Below are 24,512 nucleotides of genomic sequence, written 5' to 3' on the forward strand. Positions count from 1 at the left end.
TCAGTGGAAGAATGGGGAGGATATTGGTGCCCACAGCTCATTTTTGCCCCAGGGCCCTAATCCAGCCATTATCACTGCAAAGGATTTTACCATGGTCAGATATTCTATTTTGATAGCTGTTATCTAAAATGGTGAAAATATGTGACCCTATCTAAATCCAATGAGCAGATATGACTGAGCAGAAACTGGTACCCGGTATAGCCTCGATCTGTGTGTGCATCACTAACCCATTAATTGGTTCGACCCATGAGTCTTTTGTTCCATCCACGGCTCTCTCAGATTGATCATTTTAAACATGACAACAGAAACGTTCAAATAGCAACTGTATTTTTAACGTCATGTTCAGCAAAATGATGAAAATCTTTTTTGACAAGAGATTTACAAGTGAGAGGGACTAATCGAGATTTCTATCTATTCTAGCCTAACAACTGAAGTCTCAAATTAGACACTCGGATAACGCTACAGAGTATACCAACACCCCAAATTTGACAAGTTCCTTGTAGCATTTTTATCAGCCTGTGGGCATGGTAGGCTATGTGTTGTCCTTTCTCTGCCATTGTGTCAAACCACCAACGACATTTGGTTTGGACCTGTTTGAGCTGTGTGCAGAGTGGAAACCTCCTCCATCTACCGGTAATGTGTTAATAGCCTGTGCATAGGGGCGGGCTTACGCTGCGACGCACAGTGTGGTCGGTCGATAGTAAACTCGATTGTGTGCGCATCACCATCATCTCCGCTCCAGTCCCAGCATCTCTCTCCTCCATCCACACAGCATTAACCTGTCCTGAACATCATCTCCAGCCTTCATAATGACCTTCAGGCCATCTGGTTGATTGGTGTCCGGTTGTTTCTGTCCGCTGTGGCTGCGCTTATTGCTGCTGCTGTACAGGGAAACGGATACCTGCGCTGCATTGGCATCACTGCAGATTGTTTCGGGTGACAGCGCGGCCATACATTTTGGTGTATTCTGCCTGTGACATCTACCATGGCGAAAACAGGCACATCATCCAGTGAGACAACAGGTAAGCTTGATGTAAGGCTGGTATCATCAGGGCTCTGTTGTTGTGTTTGCGCCGCGGTTTAAAGCAGACTCATGAATGACGCAACTGACATTTCCACTGCTTTATGTGCGTGATGCTGGTCTGTGCAGTGATGATCCGGCTTCACTGTTTTGTTTATACGCTAAGGCTCGTTGTTTTCACTGGATGCAGGTAGGTGCACGGTCATAAATACATAGGGACATTTTTATTCTCCTTGAAAATAAACTCAAATCACAAGGCCTGATGGGTTTTTATCACGCGTGAAAGTGAGCCAGACAGAATTGGTGTTCCTCTTTGTGTGTTGCTGTCTTGTTTCATTGTGTTATTTGCATTTTCTCGTAAGGGGTTGTCAGCATTACAGATATAATAAAGGTCCGGTCACTTCAAAGCAAAATCAGGCTGTGGCCTACCCTTTTTATTTTTCGTGATGACGCGACCCAATCGGATAAAAGGGTTCAAATGGGGGGGAAAGGTAGACTGGATTGACTATGACACAGGACAGAGCCGTGGATTACACTGTAATTTCTATGAGCATTAAAACCATTGTGTGATGACTTTGTGGGTTGAAGGCTGGGTCATTGTCTAGAGCAGGGTGAAGATGAACCTTTCACATTGCATTTACCCTCCACGGCCTGAAAAAAAGGCAAATCATCCCTGCAGGTCAATAATTAAATTTGACACAATTGTATGAGTGACTCTACTATTCCAGGAAGCAGAAACGACGGTTGTCACATTAGTTCACTGCTTCATTGAGAGTGTACTGGAAAACTGATGCAAGGTGACTACTGGAGACATTAGTTATGCTGGAACTTTTAGACCTATTTTATAAAGCTCTGACAAATGCTGAACCAAAAAAAAAGCAATCTTCATTTCGCTTTCATCTCTATGGCAGCATCTTATACACATCATTTTGTTTCTGCAGCTTGTGTTTTTACAATAATAGCCCCCCCCCCAGAATAATGCCTGGACAGCTTTATAAGATACAGAAATAACAGAGTACGAGCGGTATTCCCCTCAAAGCCATAAAAGCGAAATCAATAAAATGTTGTCATGGAAAATGATAAATGTTACAAGTTAAGCATGACGAATGTGTCCAGTAATATGTTTAGTTAAGTCAGTGGAGCAAAGAAGTTTAGGTCAAGTGAAATACAGGCAGCTCTCCTGTTTGACATCAGCCAAACCACATTTAAGAGGGAGTTAATGTTGTCTGCCAGGTTTCAGCACACAATAAAAGCCCTGACGGAAAAGAGAGTAATTCACTTGATCAAATGAAGCGACTGACTGTGTTGGCAGTTTAGCCTACAACGCACATATTGATTGAGTGAATTTGTGGAATTAAACTTTTTTTGAGAGGCACGTTCTAAGATAAGAGTCCGCCCACTGCGCGAGATTTAGATGTAGTTAATTGGGGTCTGTTACACAATAGATTTATCTAACAATTATTTATTTAGTTTGTTTATTTCAACTATAATACTGATATAAGACGTGTGTTTAACTGTATCTGATATTCGTATATTAACTAAAATAGATGTCTCATTTAGAATATTTACAATATTTAATTTAGGTGTCTATTCAGTCACAGACATATTACAGTAAATAAATGTGTGATGTGTCGCTCTCATCTGTGAGCTGTGAACATTAATCCACACACACATCCTGTGACTATAGTTTTTTTGGGTGAGCTTTCTGTTTCGATCAATACTCTATGTATTCTTCTATTTTTTGTGCATTAGGTGAAAAGATGGCACCACCATCCATCACTCTACTTCCTGACAAGAGATCTCCGACAAACAGTCACACCTCTCCAGCCCGAACTGGAAAAACGAGTGAGTAATCCTCTCCGGCTTCTGCCGCATAATTCACACTTTCCTTCCAAGTGATTTCATCTGGATGAAAATCACTCACTACACAATGATGTGGAACATTATATAATGCATAGTATGACTCTGTAGGTCTATACATGTTCAGAAAATGTGTTTCAGGGCTGCTCTGTTATCAGTGAATGCAGGAGCTGGTAACTGCAGCAACACAAGCTCAGCAACAATAACCAAAAGAGGCATTCAGCATGTGTGGAGTGACTATCACATCAAGGGCAGCCCCCTCCCTCCCCCCTGTCTTCTGCATATTGCTGCAGTTTGCCCTTGGCATGGGGCTACTTGGCATTTTGCAACACAATGCATCTTAAACAGAGCAGCCCCACGCAGAGCTGAAATGTTTCCCTCTGCTGGTACCAAAGCAGCACTGCAGGTCAGTGCTGTGGTGCTGATGTCATTCCTCTTCAGGCAAAGCTGAGTGTGCTCTCTCTCTCTCTCCTTCTGTCATGATGATCCCAGCTCCATCTAACACAGAGAAGAAGCCACACATAAACGGACACGCATCCCCGTTACACTTAGCAGCTAACATCAATAACAACCACGCAGGTAAACAAAGTAAGTCCCAATGTTTGCTTTTATTAAACAGATTTTTCTCTCTGCTTTAGTTTGGCTGCATTTGTGTTGGCGGCTTTTTTGTTTTTGTTCTCTGACATCTTCATTTATCTTTCAGTTGTGGAGGGTTATATGAAGACAGACGACAGGATGCGATTAGCCAAAGAGAGACGCGAGGAGAGGGAGAGAAGTCTGGGTATGTGATGTCCTGGTTTTTTTTTTGTACAAGTGCAAGGTACAAGGCTCTGAGATGCTGTGATTATTGTTCAGTGCACTTACCCTGCAAAGTTTTTTTGTCATGACATTTTTCTCTCTACAGTTTAATTGGTTATAGAAGGGCTTTGCTAGCCGGTGGAAGGTTTACTTTGAGTTCACTGGGCTTTTGATGTGATGAGCTTTGTCACTTCAGAGAATGTGACAGTAACAGAATAGTCCACAAAAGTAGGTCCCCCGCTCACAGTTAATCCTGTAGCTCCTGCAGTTGCCTCATGATGACAAGGATTTCTATCTTCATGGTGAGTCTTGGGTGTGGATTGACAGACACAATCAAATTCACTGTAACACATACAAGTTCAAGCTATAATGACAAGAAAAAATGTTCACATATTACCAAATCACAAATTTAAAAACACACTATCCTTAAGTCTTTTGAAGAGAGATTAAATTGTATTGATCAAATTGTTGATTTGTCGTATTGTATCCTGAACTCTACACGACCAGCCGAATAGCAAAAAGCCAGCTGCAGCAACATTGGTCCATTAGCTAAAGGTTTTTACTATGGAACCTGTAGCAGAATTTGTCTTGTCTCTTTCAGTGGCCAGGGAGCAGCTGATCAGAGAGAAAGAGCGCAGAGCTCGGCTGCAGTATGAACGCACAGTGGAGGAACGCTGGAGGCGGCTGGATGAGCAGAGGCAGAAAGAGGAGTTCCGCAGAGCTGCAGTGGAGGAGAAGAGGAGGCAGCAGCTCGAGGAGGAGAGGGTCAGCTGATTTAACAAAAAATCATCATCAAGACCTGTCTAATCTAAAAATGCACTATTGCCTATCTATCTAGTGTGTGGTTGTGTGTGAGCAAGACACATAAACACTTTCATGTGACTTATCCTCAGCAGTGTATGACAATGACAAAGAAACAAAGCCAGTAGTGAGGTGACAGTGTTCAAATAAAGGTCGGCTATGCTGTGTTGCGTTCAGGAGCGGCTGGAGGCCCTGATGAAACGCTCTCTGGAGCGAAGCCTTCAGCTGGAGCAGAGGACCAAACGCTGGAGCAGAGGCTGCCCTGCAGGTAAGAACGTAGTTTTGTGAATAGAGATTGTTCTGGATACTAGAGGCATGGATGGCAGATTGATTCAATGTGAGTGATCTGAAACTGAGAAGCAGCAGGATAGGGAAGAAAATTTGTGCTTTTTTCAGAAGGACTGCATTTTGCTGTATTTCTGTGAGACACCATGACACAGTATGTGTGTGTATGTATGCTATAGGTTTGTGTGTGTGAGTGAGTGTGTGTGTGTTAAAGAGAGCCTTTCTCTTGGCCTGATCATTGCCGACAGCCTGGCTGCTGAAGTACGCATGAGCAGAAATGTGTTCCTGGTCTCCCACAGAGACAGGATGGAGTTACATATGTGCATTGTTGTCTTTGTAGCACAGAACTTCTGTGGATGATTAAAGGCAATGTGAAAATAACACAGAAATCATCTGTGCAAATTACTGTCTGCCACAGTTACTTTTTCGATACCACCACTGAGGAGTCACCACAGTCGGAAATTTTCCAATAATGGCTTTAAATCAGACCAAAACAATCACTGTTTAGGTTACATTACATCACGACATCCCTGCTGGTATGTTAACTCCTATCCAGGTCTCTACAGCTGAATGAGGAATTGCTTAGATAAACTGTTCATAACGCTCTGTCTGCTTACCTCTGCTCTGCTCCGCCCGCTGCCTATAGGTGACAGTGAGAATGCCCCACTCCCTTTCTCTGCTGCCTCCGCCTTTTCCCATGGCATTGCCTCCCCCCTTCCTGCTGTCAGCGAATCTGGTAAAGTTAAGCCCCCCTTGCCCTCCCAAATGTATTTCGCCTCCTGTTCATCCAACAGTTACCATGTCTGTGTTTGTTTGCCTTTGGGCAGTCTGAAACTTAAACCAAAGGCAAATGTCTTCTTCCTGTGATGCATGCATGTTAATCTGTTCTGTTGTTGAACTTCACATGGTGCCCTTATTGTGCAAATAAGATATAATGTACATCTGCAAAGTAATCAGTATGTACTCTGGGCTTTAGTATGTTTGCTGTGTTTGTGCTCTGCTGCAGTGGCTTTTATCTTTGACAGTGTGGAAGCGCAACACTGTGGAGACAGGCTTCAGGGATGCAAATTAACAGGCAGTTGTTATCAGTACAGGAGCTTTTACTGACATGTATCCAAACATTTATCCAAAAATACTGGTCTTATTATGATCTAACCTCATTTTCAGGAAGAATCAAGCTGACACATTTCCATCTTCCTAATGCCCGGGAGGGACTTTCATTCTTTCCTCTCTTGTAGTGGCAAACTCTGCAATATGACTGTAAGCGGACCACCGCGCAGGAAAAGAGGACGATAAGATAATGCACCAGCATCAGCTATTTCATAGACTGAATCTTGTTAGCGGAAACATGTTTTCCTCCATTAATTCATCATCTTCAGCCCAGTATTTCTATGTGACGTGTGTTTTAGTAAACACATACTTTCAGTATGAATAACTCTCTTTCAAATTTCCCTAGAAGTCAACCTCCGGATTAGTTTCCCCAGATTAGTAACTTCTCAGTAATTACAAACAGGCTAAAGAACACTGGATCAGATTGACTTGAAAATCTCAATGATCTCAAACATCAGGGTTATTATTTTCACAGTTTGTAGATGTGTTTGTTTCATTTTTGCTTTGATAACCTGGGATGACGGTTTCAAAATAAAAGCAGCTAAGTGGTGCTGACTCTGGGTCCCAGGAGCAGACGGTTTTGGAGGTTAATCGCACATGACCTAGAATAGAAATATGTGCTCAAAAATAGACACAGATACAGTACAGGCATCCCACTGAGAGTGCTGCACTCTTTAGGGATTACTCTTTGCAAAGGGTGACAGATGGATGAGAAGTTACAAGAGATGACGAGAAGACAGTTCTTGTGTTGTACGATGTGTTCCATGTCTAGGGCCTTTGCTTTTGTGATTGTGAGTTTGCACAAGGTCTGTGTGTGTTTTCATTTGCTGTCATTGTTCTGGGTATGGCAAGGAGAGAGATGTTAGGAATCGGGTTTGGGATTATTGTTCGCAGCCACCATGATGGCGCATGTGTGCTTGCATCACACTGCACAGTAGTATACAGACTCAGTATTCATTCCTAAAAATGACAGTGGCATTAACACGCTCCCATTATGTCCCTGACCCCGAATCAGTCATACTGGCAGTTGAAAGACAAAGATGTGTTCAATATCCCCTCAGTCAGACCTAATCTAATATTGGGAAATCAATGGCCTCTTTTTGGCAGAATCAGAACAAGAATGTGTTGCCACATTTGTTTGTCAATTTCAGAAAGTCCAATAGGACAGAAGAGCTGACTGGGAGTTGATACATTCACACCTGAAAATGTGGCTTTAAATGCTATGTATGCTATTTAATGTATGTATTAATTATATTAATTTGTTTTGCACTGTCATTTCTGCCAACTGACCTTGGCTGCATAAATGAGTCTGTAAGCTTCAGTTGGGTGCAGCACACACTGTCCAGTCAAGCCCTCCCCCCTGGCTACTGTATTAATATCCCTCTGTCACTTGTTATTTGCCATCATTTGATTTGATAAGCATTGTGTTTGTCATCATGCAGCGCCCTGCAGCCCTCACAGGTCACCTTACTGCAGCTCACTGAACCCTGCAGATCACAACAGAGCTGGACTTCAGGGAGGCTCTCAGTCCACTCCCAATACCCCCAAGGTCAGACCTCGCACATACTCATATGCTGTACCTTGACAAACTTACATCTGTAAGAATCCAATATTAATGGATAAAAGTTGCAACATCTTAAATCACTCTGACACTGCTTACAGAAAGAGCGGCTTCGCAGAGACAGAAGAACTGCATCCCCATGTTGTGGATCCCCTGTGAGAAGATCCGAATCCCCTGGTAGTGTCACCAAGCAGTTGGCTTCCCCTACTACTTCCAAGTAAGATTATTTGTTTAGTGTTGAATTGAAAGGTGAAACGTGGCTCTCAGCTGGGATTTGTTTAAAATTGTATTTTATTTTTAAATTTCTTTCCTGTCATGAAACACTTAATTATGGCAACATCTCTATCTTTGTACAGGCTGGCATCAAAGATGCGCGCACCGTTTCCTAGCAATGCACATCAGTACTACTACTCTCCTACAAGACATCGTCCAAACCTGTCAAGTGATGAGAGGAAAGCAGACAACAAGAAGGTGGAAAAACACAGTGAACAATCCAAAGATGAGACTGCAGTGAAAAAGAATGCTGACATCAACAGCACAAATCCATCTTCACAAGATGAGAAGAATGCGGTCAACGCTGAAATCACTAAATCCAGATCATCTAAAGGTGAAACTTTTGATAAGCATCTCAAAGGCGACACATCTGAAAAAAATCAGTCCCCTGACAGAAAGGACCACATGTCTCCCAAAGTGGATTCTTTAGAGAAGAAGACGCAGAGCAACGCTGAGGATGGAGACAAGAAAAAAGGTGGACTTTATACAAAAAGCAGTAGAGTATTTGTAAGCTAAATTAAGTTTTAGTAAACTTAGATGATCTTACTGTTTTTCTGTGTGTCTGACAGAATCAGCACTGTGCACGTCCACGGGGAAGGTGGCAGCTGGCTCAACAAATGCAGAGGAGGCTACCAGGTTGATGGCAGAGCGTAGGCGTCAGGCTCGAGCTCAGAAAGAACTGGAAGAGAAAAAACGGGAACAAGAGGAAGAAGAAAGGTGAGTTCATTGAGTAAATCATGAATTAAAGACAGCAATAAATAGTCTGTGAGGTTTAAGTCTTTAAATGGGTCTAATAAGTGTATGCACCACCTGCTGTTCAGACTAAGGGAAGAGCAGCTGAGGAAGCAACTCGCACAGGAGCAGCGACAGCAGGAGGCAAAGGCTCAACAAGTGAAGGAAAAGGTGAAAAATAAGGAAGATCCTCACAGGCTGAAACAAGAAGAAGAAAATCGAAAGGAGGAGCAGGAGAAGAAGCTACAGGCCCAGATGGACAAAGAGGTAAGAGATCATTAAAATATACCAAGTAGTTGTTTTTGCCGTAATGCTGCATGTATTGGATTTAGATTTTTGGTGAGTTCTTGTGAATTTCAGGTGAATCTTTGGCATATTGTGTAAATTATGTTCTGTCTTACAGTTTCTGGTTACAAATAGATTTCCTCTTGATCTTAACAGAGAGAAAAAGCCAAAGTCCAGGCTCAAGAGGATGCAGAGCGTCAGCGGCAAGACAGAGAACTGCAGGCGCAACAAGAAGAGGAGGAGAGGCAACTAAGAAAAAAGGTTATTTTAAACAGAAAGGACATGCATGCTGATTACATGTTGCACTTGAAATATGTCAAACTCACAAACTTCACACAGTGATTAAATGTTGATGTATTTTTGCAGAGAATTGAAGAGATCATGAAGAGAACAAGGAAGGGTGAAGCTGACTTGAAGGTACTGTAAGAGACACCCTCTGTTCTCGCACAGTAGTCCTGCTGCCTTTACCTGCTGATTATGTGATCAAGATTTGTTTTTTCAACTTTAATTTATTAAAACTCTGACTTTCTGTTGTTATTATCTTCATTAAATTCTATTATTGGTGATACTTTGGTTTTGTGTCCTGATTACCACAAACGTTGACTTGATCGTCTCTGCTCTGTATTGAATCTGAAGGAGGAGCAGGTGGAGACGAAGCCCGTCTCACCACCAGGTTAGTGTGTTATTCAGTCACCCTGCAAATACTTAAGTTTGCTTGCTGTCCCTGCTTACTCTACCCCTCTCTGTATGCATTGCAGCTGTAAAAATGCAAACGGGGCATGCGTGGTTTATGATGTGATTCATTTATGATTTTATTTTGAGCATGTGCAGCAGTAATCTAAGTTGGCTTGTGTGGAATCTCAGACGGACAGATGCCAATATTTTTTCCAGCATTCTTATTATTGTCTTGTTGTGGAATAGTTATGTAGCTTTGGCTTTGGCTATTCAGAAGAATGAAGAGATATTATCCTTGTCTACACCTTCTCGACCAAGGAACATTGCTTAATGTTTTTTTTGTTTTTTTGCTTGTGCATTGGGCCATACACTTAAGGTGGGGGTTATGCAATATTTTCTGGAATATGGAGCAGCAGCCAAGGACTTTACTCTTGGTGCTGATTGGGCACCTTTTACTGTAGAACAGTGCCATGACTGTAAAGTTAGCTGCTCTTGAAAATGCCCTTGGAAGATTTATTCAGGGACTGCTCTGCACAGTGTGAGGTAACACTTCGTTTGGAGTGTCCAGTGTTAATTCTCAACTCATTTGGGTTTTACACTTGAGCCAATGTCAATATTTAGTATGATACAGCAGGGATAGACTCAAGTCAGCTCAAACGAAATTCAGTTGATGCGAACTGGACAGTCCAAATAAAGTGAAGCCCACTGTGATGTTTTTTATTCTCCACAGGTGAAGTAAAGACTGTTCAAACTAATGCTCAGGTGAACGAGCAAGCAATCAAAAAGGCTGAGTTTCAGGTTAAAGAGCAGGCCACAGTCCAGGTTAGCACGAAAGAATGTGGCCTGGTGAAGAAAGAAGCAGCAGCAGCACAGATGGACAGTCAGAAGAGTTTGCAAGTTAAAAACAACGCTCATCAAGTGACACCAACACACAGTGTTCCTGACAAGAGACCTGACACCAAACAAACCAGCGAAGAGCATGGCAGCCAACCTAACAGAGAGGGCAAAGCCTGTGCTCTCAAGCAACAGGGAAGAGAGGTGGATGTGAATGTAAACAAGCAGCACAGAGCAAATGTTAAAGACCAAATAAATAAAGGGCAGTCAGAGCCGACAGAAGATGCCAAAGTCAAGCAAAGGGAGGGTGGTATGAGGAATGGAGCAGTGAAGGGGGAAGGAAGTGCCTCGATGAGTAAACGTTTAACTGCTGAGGTAAGCAAACAACAAAGCCTGCATGTGTCAACAGCTGAGGGGAAAACTAAAGGAGGGTCCCAGATGGTGGTTATTAGAGCCTCTGTGACACCCATGTCTGTGGGACACCTATCACCGCCAATCATCAAGCTGGAGCCACTAGATGTGAAGGGTACAGGGTCTTGTGATGAGGTGCAGTCCATGGAGGTCAGGTGAGTCATCAGGTAACCCTATATCATTATAGCAGTACTGTATAATATCATCATTACATGCTTGGTTTTCATGGACACCAATGATCTTGGACACCAATTGATTTTTGTATTATTATATTTCAGCCCGGCTTCAAAGGAGGAACTGATTTCAATCCCAGAGTTCTCACCAGTCAATGAAATCCAGCACAGCAGCATGAGTAACACCCGAGCTCTTGAAGACCTGATGGACCTGACGGGCAGTGTCACCTACCCCAAACTGTCCTCTGAAGGCAACATGGGCGACTGCAACAAGAACCTTATCGAGGGTGTTGTTAGTCCCATGTCAGACTCAAAGCTCACTGGGATGTCGCCTCCGTCCTCAAATAAACTTAGCATCCAGTAGTCCATTAATCTCTCTCTTTTTCTTCCTCTCTTGCTTGCCTTCTCTCTTTCGTCCCTCTCTCCGTCACACACACACACACACACACACACACACACACACACACACACATAACTCAGGATGTCACATTTTGAGTATGTGCCCCCGTGTCATTACATTTATGGGAATAGAGCCATAGAGATTAATAAAAAACAACAACTGTAAACCATGACTTGCAATATAAACCAAACATCTCCTATATTCTTATCACATAGCAACTGACCATTGAAATTATGTGTCAAAGATTTTGTTTAATCTGCAGTTATGAGGACAAGAGTTTGTGTGTTTGTGTGTGTGTGTGTGTGTGTGTGTGCAAGATGAGCATGTGTGAAAGAGGGTAAGGGAGAGAGAAGGTGTGTCTGGATATGTGAAATATTGACAAAAAATGCAAATATGAGGGTATTGAAGATTCTAGAAATTTAGAAAACACAGTATTGCTGATGTACGGTAAGAATCTCTAATTTTGCCTGCACAGATTCCTCACAGTCCCAGTACTGGAGTAATAAAGCCTGCTCAGAGCACTGATGACTGCATTTGTACCTCTGCCTTTCCACATGCTAATTTTGAATACTTCAAAAATGTCCTTTCTAGGTAACGTTATTCATGCACGTATTGTTGATTGATTTGGCTGGAATTTAATGGATTTATCTGGCAAACTAAAATCCAGCAGGACTCTCAGGGCCACTGCTGTCCTTCACTCTTCTTAACCCAGCGAGGTCTGATTGTTCACGGTTTAAATTTCATGGCAATGAGATGATTCCCTTTATTCTTATCTTCAACTGGGACTTTCTAACTGCACGTGAGGGAGGAGGTTTGATTCCAAAGCTGTCATCTTGAATGTTATCGCACAGTAAAAAAATTCTGGCATCAACACAAATGATAGTACATTACTACATGTTTGTTGCAGACTAGAGTGAATCGCTAACTTGGACTCTATTGCAAATATACAGTGATTGCATTCATAAAAGCTTTATTTCAGTGGTTTCATTGATGAAAGTACTGACAGCTAAGCAACTTCATGTCATTTAAAATGTTTTCTGTAGGTGTGCCTTGCTATGTAAAGGGTTTCCAAGGCACAGTGCTAATGGATGCATTAATTTACTAGACATACAGTAACATACATAGATTCCAAATCAGTATCTGGCTACTGATGTGTAAGACTGAAGTGCACTGTGGCAGGAATGTTTGCTTAACAATCAACTTGTAAGTGTGCCCTGTAGCTATAAAGATGCTGTTTACTGTTAAAGTTTTCCTCCTTCCACCATATTGTACTGTGTGGTAGTGTATAAGAATTATCCAGTGGGCTCCTTTAACTTCTTGAGCAGTTCATAAAATGGCTAATAATTGCAATTTTTGTCATGTGTCATGTCTAAATGTAATTTCAGTAGAGATGCCTTATGAGGGACTGACCATTTTACAGTCTTCTGGCTGTGCATGTTTGTCCTTTCTGTTGGGCCACTGGGATTGTTGTGTGCGACCTGTAATACTTGAACCTTGGTTTGAAACCCATCATCTCCTCCATGCTGCCAACAGTTTGTACACATTATTATGTCACTTATAAAGTGACATTTAGATTTGTGTTCCTCAGACAATACATAGCCTGGCAAGACAGAGGTGTTTTTAATTGTCTTAAGTGAAGTAGTAATATAATAACACACAGTATTTGAAAGTTAGGATTTGCTGTATATTTTGCATATTCAAACACTGCAGTTCTACATTGACTAAAATTCCACTATATTGCAAAGGGGACTGATCTTAAGGAAAAGCAAATGAATATAAAGAAATGATATACACAGCCACCTCAAAAAGTATTCAAGTCGGCTCATACCCATATTTCAAAACAGTCTATCGCAGTCAGCTTAACTCTTTAAGTTATGTAATTACTGTTGACATTGTGCATGGTAAGCATGGTCATACAAATGTTATCTGAATCAATAAAATGTAAAACTGGGAATTCTCTGTTGTCATTTGTATGTTAATGTGTGTTTATGTTATTGAGCAGTTAACTTGGGGAAAAGTTGATTACATTTGGAACACAAACATGGAGTGAGATGAAGAAAGAGATGGGGGGGTAAACAAAACATTTCAACTGGCATTGATTACATAAAAAACAGCTTTAAAGCTTTTCTGTTTGCACATATGCCAATAATAAACATTTTTATTTCACTTGCCAGAGCAGGAAAATTAATATATGAATACAAAATTTAGACATATTTATAATAAAATTTATCAAGTAAAATTGATAAATTTTACTTGCTGTGATCAGTAAAACCAAACAAAACATTTTCCCATTTGAGAGAGAGCGCATGGTAGACTGGATTTCACAAAGGCACATAGATCCTTCGAAAAGCTTATACAGTATTGACAGTTTCAAAATATATGAGTAATGGTTTCGTTAGAGTCCTTACAGAAAACACAGGCAGCGGCAATAGTCTTGACAAATTTTGTAAGATAGTGACTAGAGGGGTAAAATCTGTTAAAGTTAAACATAATTTACTTTATTACTGATCATGTATCTGTGGGGTAAGATCCAAACTTTTTTCCAGCAAATATTAGAAATAAAATTATTCCAATAAAAGGTAACATCACATCCTTTTGGAAGCGTGTACAGATCACACTTGCTCTTTTTGTAAAGCATTGAAAAACACATGTTCCTGTTGGTGTGTCAGCATGGGAGAATCGAAAAAATGTACGTAACTACATCTTTGAAAAGCAATGTTATCCCAGACACTGTGAAATATTCTTTAAGAGCAATAGGGAGAATACATTTACTGTGAAATTCCTTGTATGTTAACAGAAAACCCTGGCTGTTGAAAAGCTGACTCACTGATAAGACTTACTGTATTTTATACAATATATAATTCAATTATAATTGCTTACTCAAAATAAAAGAACCGTAGGAGGAAAAGTTGTGTTTATAAATTAGTACCCAAGATAAAAGCATTTGTTTGTGAAAAGGGAAAGATACTGTACACTGGCCCTCCAGCAGTCTGCGTAGACATGTAGTTCACACTCCGAGTCAGTAGGTGGCGCGTCAGTTTGGCTGTCAAACGCTGTGTTGGTTGAAGAGCGAGGGTGGTGCGACGAGGAAGAGCAGCTCGACTACCTACTTGGGACTGTGTCGCAGCTAGCTTTCATCTAATCGACGGTTGGTATTTGGTACGTAGTTAAAGTTATTGACTTACACTTATTGGTATTTAAAACTAACGTTTCTTGGTTTATTTTGTCTAACTGGTCACTAAGATGTTCAAATGACTCACCGCGTGAAAGTCAATCTCTGAGAGCTGCGTTACAAACTAGCGAAATACCCAGCCTAGCTAACTGGCCTTAGCTAGCAGACTTAGCAGTAGCTTAAAATAAGGTTGTTGGCGTTAGCTCGACCAGCATCTCCGCGTTTGTGTTGTTAAATCTAAAACAGACCGAAACATTGAGGCACCTTTACTAACGCCACTGCGATGCCCACCACCCCACTGTAGGGTTTTGTTTCCCCACAGAAAGAATATAATGATCCGGGTCGTGTTATTTTCTCAGCCAAGTGCCAGTCGCCAATACCAAAAATGGAAGCAGGATCTGCAGAGATCATTCGCCAGGATTTAAGGATCAGACCTGAAACTAAACTGACGGCGACCCCAGAAACATATCCAACGTAAACATGATTCTCCCTTGTAACCTTATAATCGGTTATAATTTAGATTTTGTCATTTGGTTTAAGAAATATGCGATATAAAAAAAACAAGCGCCTATTAAACGAGGTGCATGATCTAACTATTACGTTAGGCCAATCTGAGTTTGTAGTACTTGGGACACTAATCTGTAGCTACATGCGCCATGAAAAGTTGACAAAGCCGATAAAGTTGCGTAAGCACGTAATTCTATCGTTCGTGAACAGTTACGTCCACGCTTTTAGATATTGTATTATATTAAGAATGTATTTAGGAGAAGACAACCAACGTGTTCTGTCGTAATGAGTAGTATCTGGTTTTAGTGTAAGAATTGCACAATACTGAAGACAATACTGAAGACAGAGAGTAACACTCACTGTTTGGATTTTTGTTGCTATAACAATAACAGGAAATTTAAGTTTGTCCTAAAACAGCTTTGAAGACTTTTACACTTTATTTAAACATCTAATTTATAGCAGTCTAGTTTAAATTTATTTAGATATATTTTTTTTATATTTGATGAAGTACCATTGTAGTGAAAGAAGCATCTCTTTGTCATTTTATCTGTGACAGTACTGATTAGGTTAAGGCTGACTGAACTTTTATCTCTGATTAGGCTAATAATTTACATATTACTGTGGGTTGGCTATTGAAGATGCACTTTGTACCATTGCTTCTGAATTTAATTAGTTGGTAATTTTTAATGCAGCTTGTATATTATTATTATTATCAATAATAATAATAATAATTTAAAATATACACACTGTTGTTTAAGATATGCTAAGCTTTTGAATTTTGTTGTACAGTAATTTTATTGTGACAAGTTCTTCAACGGCATTACGAGTTGAAAAGCAGTGGTATTTTTAAAATTAGTAATTTAAAGTTGAAATAATTGAAATGGCACGAGTGCTTTTGTGTGTTTTTATACCTAGATCACGTCTATTATAAGTCACATATACTTTGTGTAAATGTTGACCATTTCCAAAGTACACCATAGTTTTTGAGATTTTTGACTGCATTTTTTCTGGGCATTGGAATGCTGTTTAGTATTATTAATGTTTAAGCAACTTGAGAAATAGAAGGTGAGTAAAAGAAACTTAACTGAAACTTAGCTTTACTTGGTAGTTATTTTATATGAGCTGCTTGTTTCAACTATGGAGTCAGGGCAGGTCAAATATTGTGGTTAGTTTTTTTAAATCTAGCATTATGTCTTTTTAGGGCTGTCAAAACTCTATGATTTATTTTTTGCCCATAGATTGTTTACTCACTTCCAAAGATGGTTCGACCACATTTTGGACCACCACGCTTAAAGCCCAGGTAATGTCCTAATTATGTCAAGTTGTATCCAGATACTTTGGTGTTATGTTCATGATTGTTAAATATTTTGTTATGTGTGCTAAAAGTGACTTAAGATAGATGCTGGCCCTTTTTTAATGCAAAATTATGGTATTTTTAAAGTGGCATTAGGTGTTGTAATCCACCAATTTCTGTTTTTCTTGTGTCCTATTAGACCTTACGGAGATGGTCATGGCATTGGCCCTAGTGAAGGGAATTACAACCCCAACTCCAAAAGTCGAAGAGATGTCCAGGCCTACCCAGCAAAGGCCCCTTTTAACTGGAGAGAATCCAGAGGTAGAGGACGACCCCCAGTTACCAGAAGAGTCCCCCTGATGGGAGAGCAAAGGGAGCCACGTTTCAATCACTGGAGGTCCCTAAATCAGGATTCCTTTCAATCATACCCTCCCAAAATGGAACCACACCATAGCCAGAGGAGGCCTTCTCCATCTAGGCAAAACCGCTCCCCCCATGTCCAGCATCAGTCATCCTCTCGCAGTCCTGCACAAGGATCCCTAAGTCAAAGGGGCCCACCTTTCCATGGCCACCCCTCAGGTCACAGGTCACCCTCCCCAAGACATTTTCGCAACCACCCAGCTGACAGGAGGCCAGGCTCTACACCAGCCTACCAGGGGTCTTTCAGGGGCAACAAAAGGCAGTCAGGTTTTCAGCATCAGGAGCAGCGGAGTCGAGACCCACGTGGGAATTACACTCCCAGAGAAAGGCCCAATGAGCAGTTAGGTCATGGCATGAAGCGCTGGAACGAGGCCGGAGCATTCTCTCATCCACACAATGGAGAGCATGGGCCCTCTGGGTCACAGAGGAGCCCCAGAGAGATGCATGGGAGAGGCTCATGTCCAGAGAGGTACAGGAGTGAAGCAACAATCCCAGCTGGGTAAAATAATTAAAGAGGAGGCCTGAAGCTGGCCCAGTCCTCCCAGTCACAGGGGGTGGTAATGATTACCTCTACTCTGCCCCAACTCATTGTTATTAGAGGTTATTAATGAGGGTCTGATGTAAATGTGGTTTCACCTGCCAGTGAGAGGAGTGTTACATCTGTAATTGCTCTTTGAAAATTTACTTCTCCCATCTGTTTCATTCTGTCATGGCATTATGAAGGGGCTGCATTAAGATAAAAGTTAAACACTCCGCCTCCCACTTAACATGGCAATGGATCTATCATTGTAATGATTTCTCTATTGTTTGATGGATATGCAGGTGGTCATCTGAGCAAGACTCCAGACGGCAGCGTGGTCCAGTGGAGAGGCAGGGCAGCAGATCCCACAGTAGAGAGAGGGCACAAGATGTCCCTCACCCGCCCCCCTTCAGATCCAACCAATGGAAAGGAGGTCCATCACAGTCATCCTCCTACCACAGGAGCCCTCAGGAGAGGCAAGTGGCAGGACCCCGCAAGAGGAGGATATCAGACATCAGCATGACCTCAGACCCTGCACTGGAGCATGGCAATTCCAAATACCCCAGGAGAGAGAGACCTCAGCTGCTCAGTATCCCCAGGCCATTTGGTGGTAAACCTTTGTCTCTTAGGGATAAAAGTTACCTGGTTAAGAGCAGACAAATCAGAGCAGAATCTCTCATGAGGCTCAGAATACCTCCATCTGTGAAACCCAGGCCTCGCTTGGGCGACTCACGGGGAAATGTTAGCTCTGTTTTTGCTATCAGGAAGAAACGTTTCCAGTCAAATGCAGTTCCCCTGAAAAACCTGGAACCAAGGAGGGCAAAACCACAACAGTCACCCCGCAGGGAAGAAGGCAATGCCAGCAAGTCTTCAAGAGACTCTGATACAGGCAAAGAACAGGTGGAGTCTCGCCGGTCCATGAACACACACAGGTACGGTATTTTCCTTCTAGCACTGTTCGCAGGGGCTTGATGATGATTAGGAGGTCAAGAAAGAATGTCTCTATGTGAAGGGGGTGCCAGCTGTGGAGAATGGAGATATCGTGATGGCTTAAATGTGCAGCACTGATTCAGTTGATGAAAAGCTGCAAAAGTTTTCAAATGCCTCCCTGTCTGCGTGCTGCCTGTGTTTCAAAATATCTTCCTATCAAGTGGGCTGAAGAGAGAGTGCTAAATTACACACCATATCAATAAAGCCAACCTGTTTTAAAACCTGACAAATGTGTTTAATGCCCTTGATGAGGGGTGTGGAAAAAGTAGTTGATCTGGGCTGTTGAAGGATTCCTGTTTGTCAGCCTTGAGTGTCTTAAGCTTGAAAGAAGTGCTCTTCAGCATGTTGTGGAGACCCCTTCATCCTTGATAGAGAACAAAAGCAAACTGAAGTTGAAGTTACTACATGTAGTGTAAAACACTATCTGTGTATGCAACATGAGGACATGAAGAGGACTGAACTAAACTGAAAATGCCATACTGCCCCTTTTTTAAATTATTGACAATGTGTCAGCCATACCTGGACCTTGGGAAAAGAGATGCATCAAATGAATGTCCAACAGTGACTCTTCACGGCACTAACTAAAACATGACATCGCAAAGTTACAAGTCAAGTGGCATGTTTGATCATGGAATTTCCAAAAACAAAGCTGGTCTGAGCTGTCACACTTTGAATATAATCACAACGTCAAGATGGATGACGGTGATCATTGCTGACAACAAAAGCCATAAAAGAAGGAAGACGACTTGTGTTGCTGAAGGACATTATAAGCCACCATCAGAGTTAGACAAAGTGCACCTGCATTCATTTTCACTGATAAATTAACCGATAAATAACTCATACGCAAAGACCGATATTTCTAACTTGTTTATGCACATCAGATTACCAATAATGAAATGTTTTTTTATAAAGTTCCAAAGTGGCTATAATAGTATTTTAACAACATAAAAAACTGTTAAAATCCAAGACAAAGAATTCGGCAAACTATTTTTTTACTAATAGAGCACGTCAGTCACCATATTCAGGAATTTTTATCTTCACGCATTCATCAGATGCATACCTACGTGTACACATGCATAATAGACCTGGAGTAATACCCAATTTGTGTGTTACACAGAAGTGGAATTTGGAAGTGGAAATCATATTCTTGCAGTGTTCAAAGTCAATACATTTATGCCAGAAGGATTGGCTAATCAGAATCAAATACACGATTCTGCATCACCTAAAGTGTGAAACCTTGTGGATGGTGCTGCATCATTCCCATTCAGAATTAGTAAAACGAAGAGGAGCCAAACGACAACTACTTGCATGTCATACAGTGCATCGGGACAGTACTGGAGTTTTCTGCTTCTCTGCAGTCATGAGAACTTCAAGAACATTCAGACATTCATCAAGCATTAACCATGTCAAAGCTGGAGAATTATCTTGACGTATTTGATGAAATACACCAGGGTTGATAACATCAACTTTTGAAGGAGTCAAACCTGCGACCATAGAGCTACTATATGGCCACCTCTATTTTAATCATACCAACAATTCCTGCAGTGAAACGGGTGCACTTGATGTGTCATTTTGAATAGCTGGAAAAGATCATGTAGAAAGTGGCTGAGAACACAAGACTACATCAAACTCTAAACAGGACGAGACACAAATGGTGAAACAAGACAGACTCAAGAGTATGGATTTAAAATAGATGAGAACAAGATGAAGAGAGATTGCAAGAGGCCAGAATTCCAACTTGAAACTGTGTGGGGACAGATGCAAGATCAGTTTGGTCTTTTCAGTCTTACCATACCACCATGTCATATTCTTGTCAATATGAATGCGTTTGGGCTGGACCCACAGGTCAGCATGTGCTGTGGTCAGTTCCTGTGTGTGTGACCTAAAAGTAATTTTCAGAGGTGCACATCATCAGCCTGAAGGAAATCACATCATTCACTTACAAGGCTAACGTAACGAAAGTCCATGGCACCGAAAGTCTCTAACCCAAACCTGCACATGTCAACCTGCGAAGACATCGCCAAGTGTGATGGGCAAAGATGTTCTCAATCAATTCTCAGCACTTTATGCCAGTGTAACTTAAACTCTTAACTACGTGAAGAGGAAAAGATCAGATGTTCTTTATTAAATCCCCGCCTTTTCCTAAATCAACACCCTAAATTTTAAGAAGAGTAGGAGATCTAAAGGAATAGAAGTGTCACTTGTGGGCACTGCAAAGCCCTTAATAAATTTCCTTGATACCTGGACTTGTTTGTGGGCAGACAAACCACTGGATCATCTCTTAAAATCACTGCACAGCTCTGGAGAAGAAGTTGTTAAGCTAACATAATCACCAGCCTGGACGTGTTCAGCTATTCACTTCAGAAGTACAGGTGTCTCCGAGACTCAAATCTCCATCTAATCTCTGTCCATCTCGTGAAACCCTGTGGATGATGAAAATGATTGAAGACAACTAAAGGAACATCTAGGAACCTCCTGAAGTTCAGTCTGACTGTGAAAACAAGGCGTTGTCCTCCCGTGCTTCTGAGAGAGGGATGATAGAAGATTTGGGGATGTGATGTAGACCAGTATCTATAAGTTCGCTCCAAGATTTGCCTGCACTAACAATCACTGAGTAAATGAAGAGAGCTCAGATTGATTCAGGGTACAAAAATAGGAGTAAAGAAGCATGGACATGCCATGGTTTTTGTAAGTACCCATGTGATGCGTGGCTTTATGATCATTTGTCTGCCTGCAAAACAGTGCTGTTGGTTTAAATTTGTTTTACTTCTAAGAGTTGACAGGGTGATTTTATTTTTTACTTGCAATCTGTTTCCTTTAAACACTGATAACTTGAATGATGTGATATTAATGCATCCAGGCCACATTTAAGTATGTTTATGTTATGTTCATACACATCTCATTGGGGTGCTGATGTCATTAACACTGCCTCCACTGATCTCTCTCCAGGTCTTCTCCCATAGAGAAACGTGACCTTGTTGTTTTGTCCCACTGGCCACCTGGGCCAAGCTCCTCCTCTAAGGACAGCTCACCTCCGAAAGGTCGCAGCCCAAAACTAAAATCTGGTAAGTCAGTTCTGTTTGTGATCTTGCATATTTTAAGAGTAATCCAGAGGCCAGTCTACAATCTATTGTATATTTGTTTTGTTTGGATATCTCAAATCACTTTACATTGCTTTATTATTCTGTAGGGTTAAAATCTTAGGGTTTCATTTAATCATTTTTTAAAGCTTCAGCTGCAGGGTTTATCTCTTCTCTTTTTTGTAGAACGCAGTTCAGATGCCACACTGAACAGCCGACTCTCAAAGACAAATGATTCCAGAGCATCGCCTGAAGACCGAAAACGGGACTATTTGGATAAGAGGATGTTTAGGTACATTTCATAGAATCAGTTTTTCTTAGTGTTTGAAACAAGGTTCTAATTCATTAGAAAGTGCAGTGGTTTTTGTAGGTTAAATACGAGCTTTATGCAGAGCGAGTCCTGTTTCTGATGTTCCTTTTATTTATTTGCAGGCCATTTAATATGATGCAGGACAGCCACAGATCTGGGAGGCCCTTCAGGAGACCAGGGCCAGGACCCATGCAGGTGAGTGAAACATTTATTGCATAAGACCTTGCACAGGTGGTGCCTCTGTATATGATAATTCATGAAGGATTACAGCAGTAAATGTGCAGTGGTCACAAGCAAAACTTTATAAATATTAAATATTTTTAAAGGTAGTACTGTACTTGTGAAATGTTTCATTATATTCAAGTGTTTTGGAAAACCAAATATAATAAGCGAAAGGGAGTAAGCTGTCAGTAGAGGTTTGCAGCTAAATCATTGTAATAGTATTTTTTAAATTCAGCCCATTGAGGTACGAAGATCAACACTCAAATATTGGAGCTGTACAACTACAGTTGAACCGTGTTCAAATCCAGTCCACGGTCCCTTTGTTGCATGTCGTTCTCTCTCTCTCCCACATTTCCTGTCTCTCTTCAGCTGTTCCTATCAAATAAAGGCAAAAAGCCCAAAAACATAATCTAAAAAAAAAAAAAAAAGTGTGTCAGCTGGCTTGTTTTGCAGATATATATCCATTTCAGTTTTGTATTGTCACTATCACTGGACAGAGATGTGAATATACATTTACATCTACATGGTATTGCTTTAATTTAAGATGTATAAAGGATAAATAAGGATAATTGCATACTGTATGTACTCAGCCTTCACCATTGTGTTTTACAGAGACCAAGGTTCACTGGTGGTCCAAGGAAGACAGGCCCTGAACTGTCCGGAAATGTTAGAAGACCACTCATGGTATGCATACCCTCTTGAAAGATCACTCGGTTCCTCTGGAAAAAATGTTAAATGGCTCATTGACTCTGCTTTCCTAATAACTAATATTTGAATTTCTTGATGTTTTATAAGGAGAGTTTAGTGCCACGTCCCTTCCCAAATCAGAGGCCAGTGTTCCGAAAAAGTCACAATATCATGTCCAAATACCGCAACATGAGAGTGATGCGTCAGCGTCCACCGTATAACCGAGGACCCAACCAACAACGCTGGTGATAACCTCCGGTAAGTTATCTTGATGCTCTGGCTGTGAGAGGGCAGCATGTCAATTTCAGTACACAGTGTAGTGTTGTCCATCGTCAGGCCATAAGTAGGCCTATTTGGTACTTAGTATGAGTCAGCTGTGTATGTGTGCTGTATTTGCCATTTATTCACTGTAAAGAAATCTTGATTAATCATGACAAAGCAATCTATAGTTATCAAGATCTTAAAGAAATGTTGTATTAAGAGGAGTTTTTTCTTGATCTCAGCACAGGTCCCACATTCTGCAGACGTGATACTGGAAAACATGAGAAATATCTCATCGAGATCTTCTCTTCTGGGTGTGGACCACACAAACCCTTCTTTCACTACAATCCCAACCTGCTTGTATATTGTGGAAGTGTTTGTTCTCTGGTACAAATGTTTCAGTTGCATCTTTAAAGTACTGCAGTACTTTTGTTTTAGAATATTTGTAACATATACCACCACATTATATTGTCCTGCTTTTGTCTTGTGTATAATTATTTGGGAATTGCTGCTTGTGATCTTGGCAGTGTTCATTTTGCAGAAGTAGTTTCAGCATTTTCTTTGACAAGCAGCATTCGATTTCAGGTTTATTAAGTCCAAGAAATGTTTACTTTAATATCTCAACTTTATTGTTTGTAAAGACTTATCACATGAGATGTCCTATTTGATTAATCATGGGTGTTTTGATTAGAAACTGCTGCTTGTCGAATGACTCTTAGCTACTACTTGTAAAACTTGTATAATCACATGTTTTTTGTTTGAGACTTGAAATAAAATCAGATTTAACAAGCTCTATTTGTTTTGAGTTGTCTTTGTTTTGCTTGTAGATTTGGACAGAATCACTTCATCAATAATCCTTTAAGAATCATAAATTTATAATCCAGGTTTTTCTTTACTCTTAATCTTGCCTGCAAACCAGTTAGTATGTCCTAAAATCTTATGTCAAAGTAGTAAAATCTTAAGTATGGCAATTCATTTATATTCAGGGTTTTTTTTTGTCAGTTTTTTTTTTTTTGGTAATACCGTAATTGATTGGACAGCTTTATTCTGAAACTTAGAGACTCTGTCTTCACACAGTACCAATGATTCTTGAACTACGGTGATTTCAAGGTGTTTAAAATGTTTAAAGTTGTTCTCCAACAATTTAGTATATTCAGAATATTTGAAGTTGATGTAGGCTACTATTTTTGGGTTGTATCCACATGGTAGAATTCATTTATTGTAAGTCACTTTGGATAAAAGCGTCAGCTAAATTAATGTAATGTATTGCACATCCATAAAGTTGGGGGCCTCAGGAGACATATTTTGAAAAAGTCAAGTCAAAATTGAAGCAGCCGGGGCCAAGATATCCTAATTTTAAGTCCCTAGTATGGGTCAAGATCCAGAAACGCTGGGTCCTACGTTTCCCATAATGCAATTATTAAATAGCATATTTCAATAGACCCCCCTGCCTCCTAAAAAACAATTTCTTTGAAACCCCACACAGTTTGTAAATTAGGCTTTCTGTCAACATTTTAAGTCTTGAGCCCAAGCTAAAATGACTCTGATGACATCATCAGGGTAATTTTTTTTACTTTGCAATCTCCCTCCAGAGCCAGAGATAACATTATACAACTGATGTCACAGACTGAATAATACTCCTTGTGATGAGTAAACTGGACTTCATGTGTAAAATCAGCAGTGTCCTTTTAGGAAAGTTCACCCCAAAATCTTTCCTCTTACCTGTAGTGCTTTTTATCCATCTAGATTGTTTAGGCGTGAGTCGCCGAGTTTTGGAGATATCTGCTCGGAAACTCTATTGGAAACTCAACAGCAATGTCTCTTTCCAGA

General features: G+C 40.8%; 2 protein-coding genes across 9 annotated transcripts; both read left to right on the plus strand.

The window, feature by feature from the left end:
* The first annotated feature begins 691 nt into the window (after window positions 1-691).
* On the plus strand, window positions 692-13,173 carry map7d2a (MAP7 domain containing 2a). Of its 3 annotated transcripts, none has more exons than XM_044221612.1 (17): window positions 692-1,022; window positions 2,774-2,866; window positions 3,374-3,469; window positions 3,585-3,662; window positions 4,281-4,444; window positions 4,658-4,748; window positions 5,412-5,501; window positions 7,318-7,424; window positions 7,538-7,653; window positions 7,793-8,184; window positions 8,279-8,426; window positions 8,531-8,708; window positions 8,883-8,987; window positions 9,093-9,143; window positions 9,363-9,399; window positions 10,132-10,801; window positions 10,925-13,173. In XM_044221612.1, exons 1-17 carry the CDS (start codon window positions 986-988, stop codon window positions 11,181-11,183), a joined length of 2,712 nt encoding a protein of 903 aa, XP_044077547.1. In that variant the 5' UTR covers window positions 692-985; the 3' UTR covers window positions 11,184-13,173. The 3 variants fall into 3 exon arrangements, with proteins under 3 accessions (XP_044077547.1, XP_044077548.1, XP_044077549.1); XM_044221613.1 differs by having other exon boundaries at window positions 3,374-3,460; XM_044221614.1 differs by lacking the exon at window positions 5,412-5,501.
* Window positions 13,174-14,230: 1,057 nt separating this feature from the next.
* On the plus strand, window positions 14,231-23,473 carry si:ch211-114c12.2 (uncharacterized protein LOC336578 homolog). Of its 6 annotated transcripts, none has more exons than XM_044221616.1 (10): window positions 14,231-14,378; window positions 16,137-16,198; window positions 16,392-17,111; window positions 17,435-18,064; window positions 21,072-21,187; window positions 21,389-21,494; window positions 21,635-21,707; window positions 22,347-22,418; window positions 22,530-22,679; window positions 22,930-23,473. In XM_044221616.1, the coding sequence occupies exons 2-9, from the start codon at window positions 16,158-16,160 to the stop codon at window positions 22,668-22,670; spliced, it is 1,899 nt and encodes a 632-aa protein (XP_044077551.1). In that variant the 5' UTR covers window positions 14,231-14,378; window positions 16,137-16,157; the 3' UTR covers window positions 22,671-22,679; window positions 22,930-23,473. The 6 variants fall into 6 exon arrangements, with proteins under 6 accessions (XP_044077551.1, XP_044077550.1, XP_044077555.1 ...); XM_044221615.1 differs by having other exon boundaries at window positions 14,232-14,378; window positions 22,925-23,473; XM_044221620.1 differs by having other exon boundaries at window positions 14,232-14,378; window positions 16,392-17,081.
* Window positions 23,474-24,512: the final 1,039 nt, after the last annotated feature.

The sequence above is a fragment of the Siniperca chuatsi genome, linkage group LG14, assembly GCF_020085105.1.
Source record: "Siniperca chuatsi isolate FFG_IHB_CAS linkage group LG14, ASM2008510v1, whole genome shotgun sequence".
NCBI lineage: Eukaryota > Metazoa > Chordata > Actinopteri > Centrarchiformes > Sinipercidae > Siniperca > Siniperca chuatsi.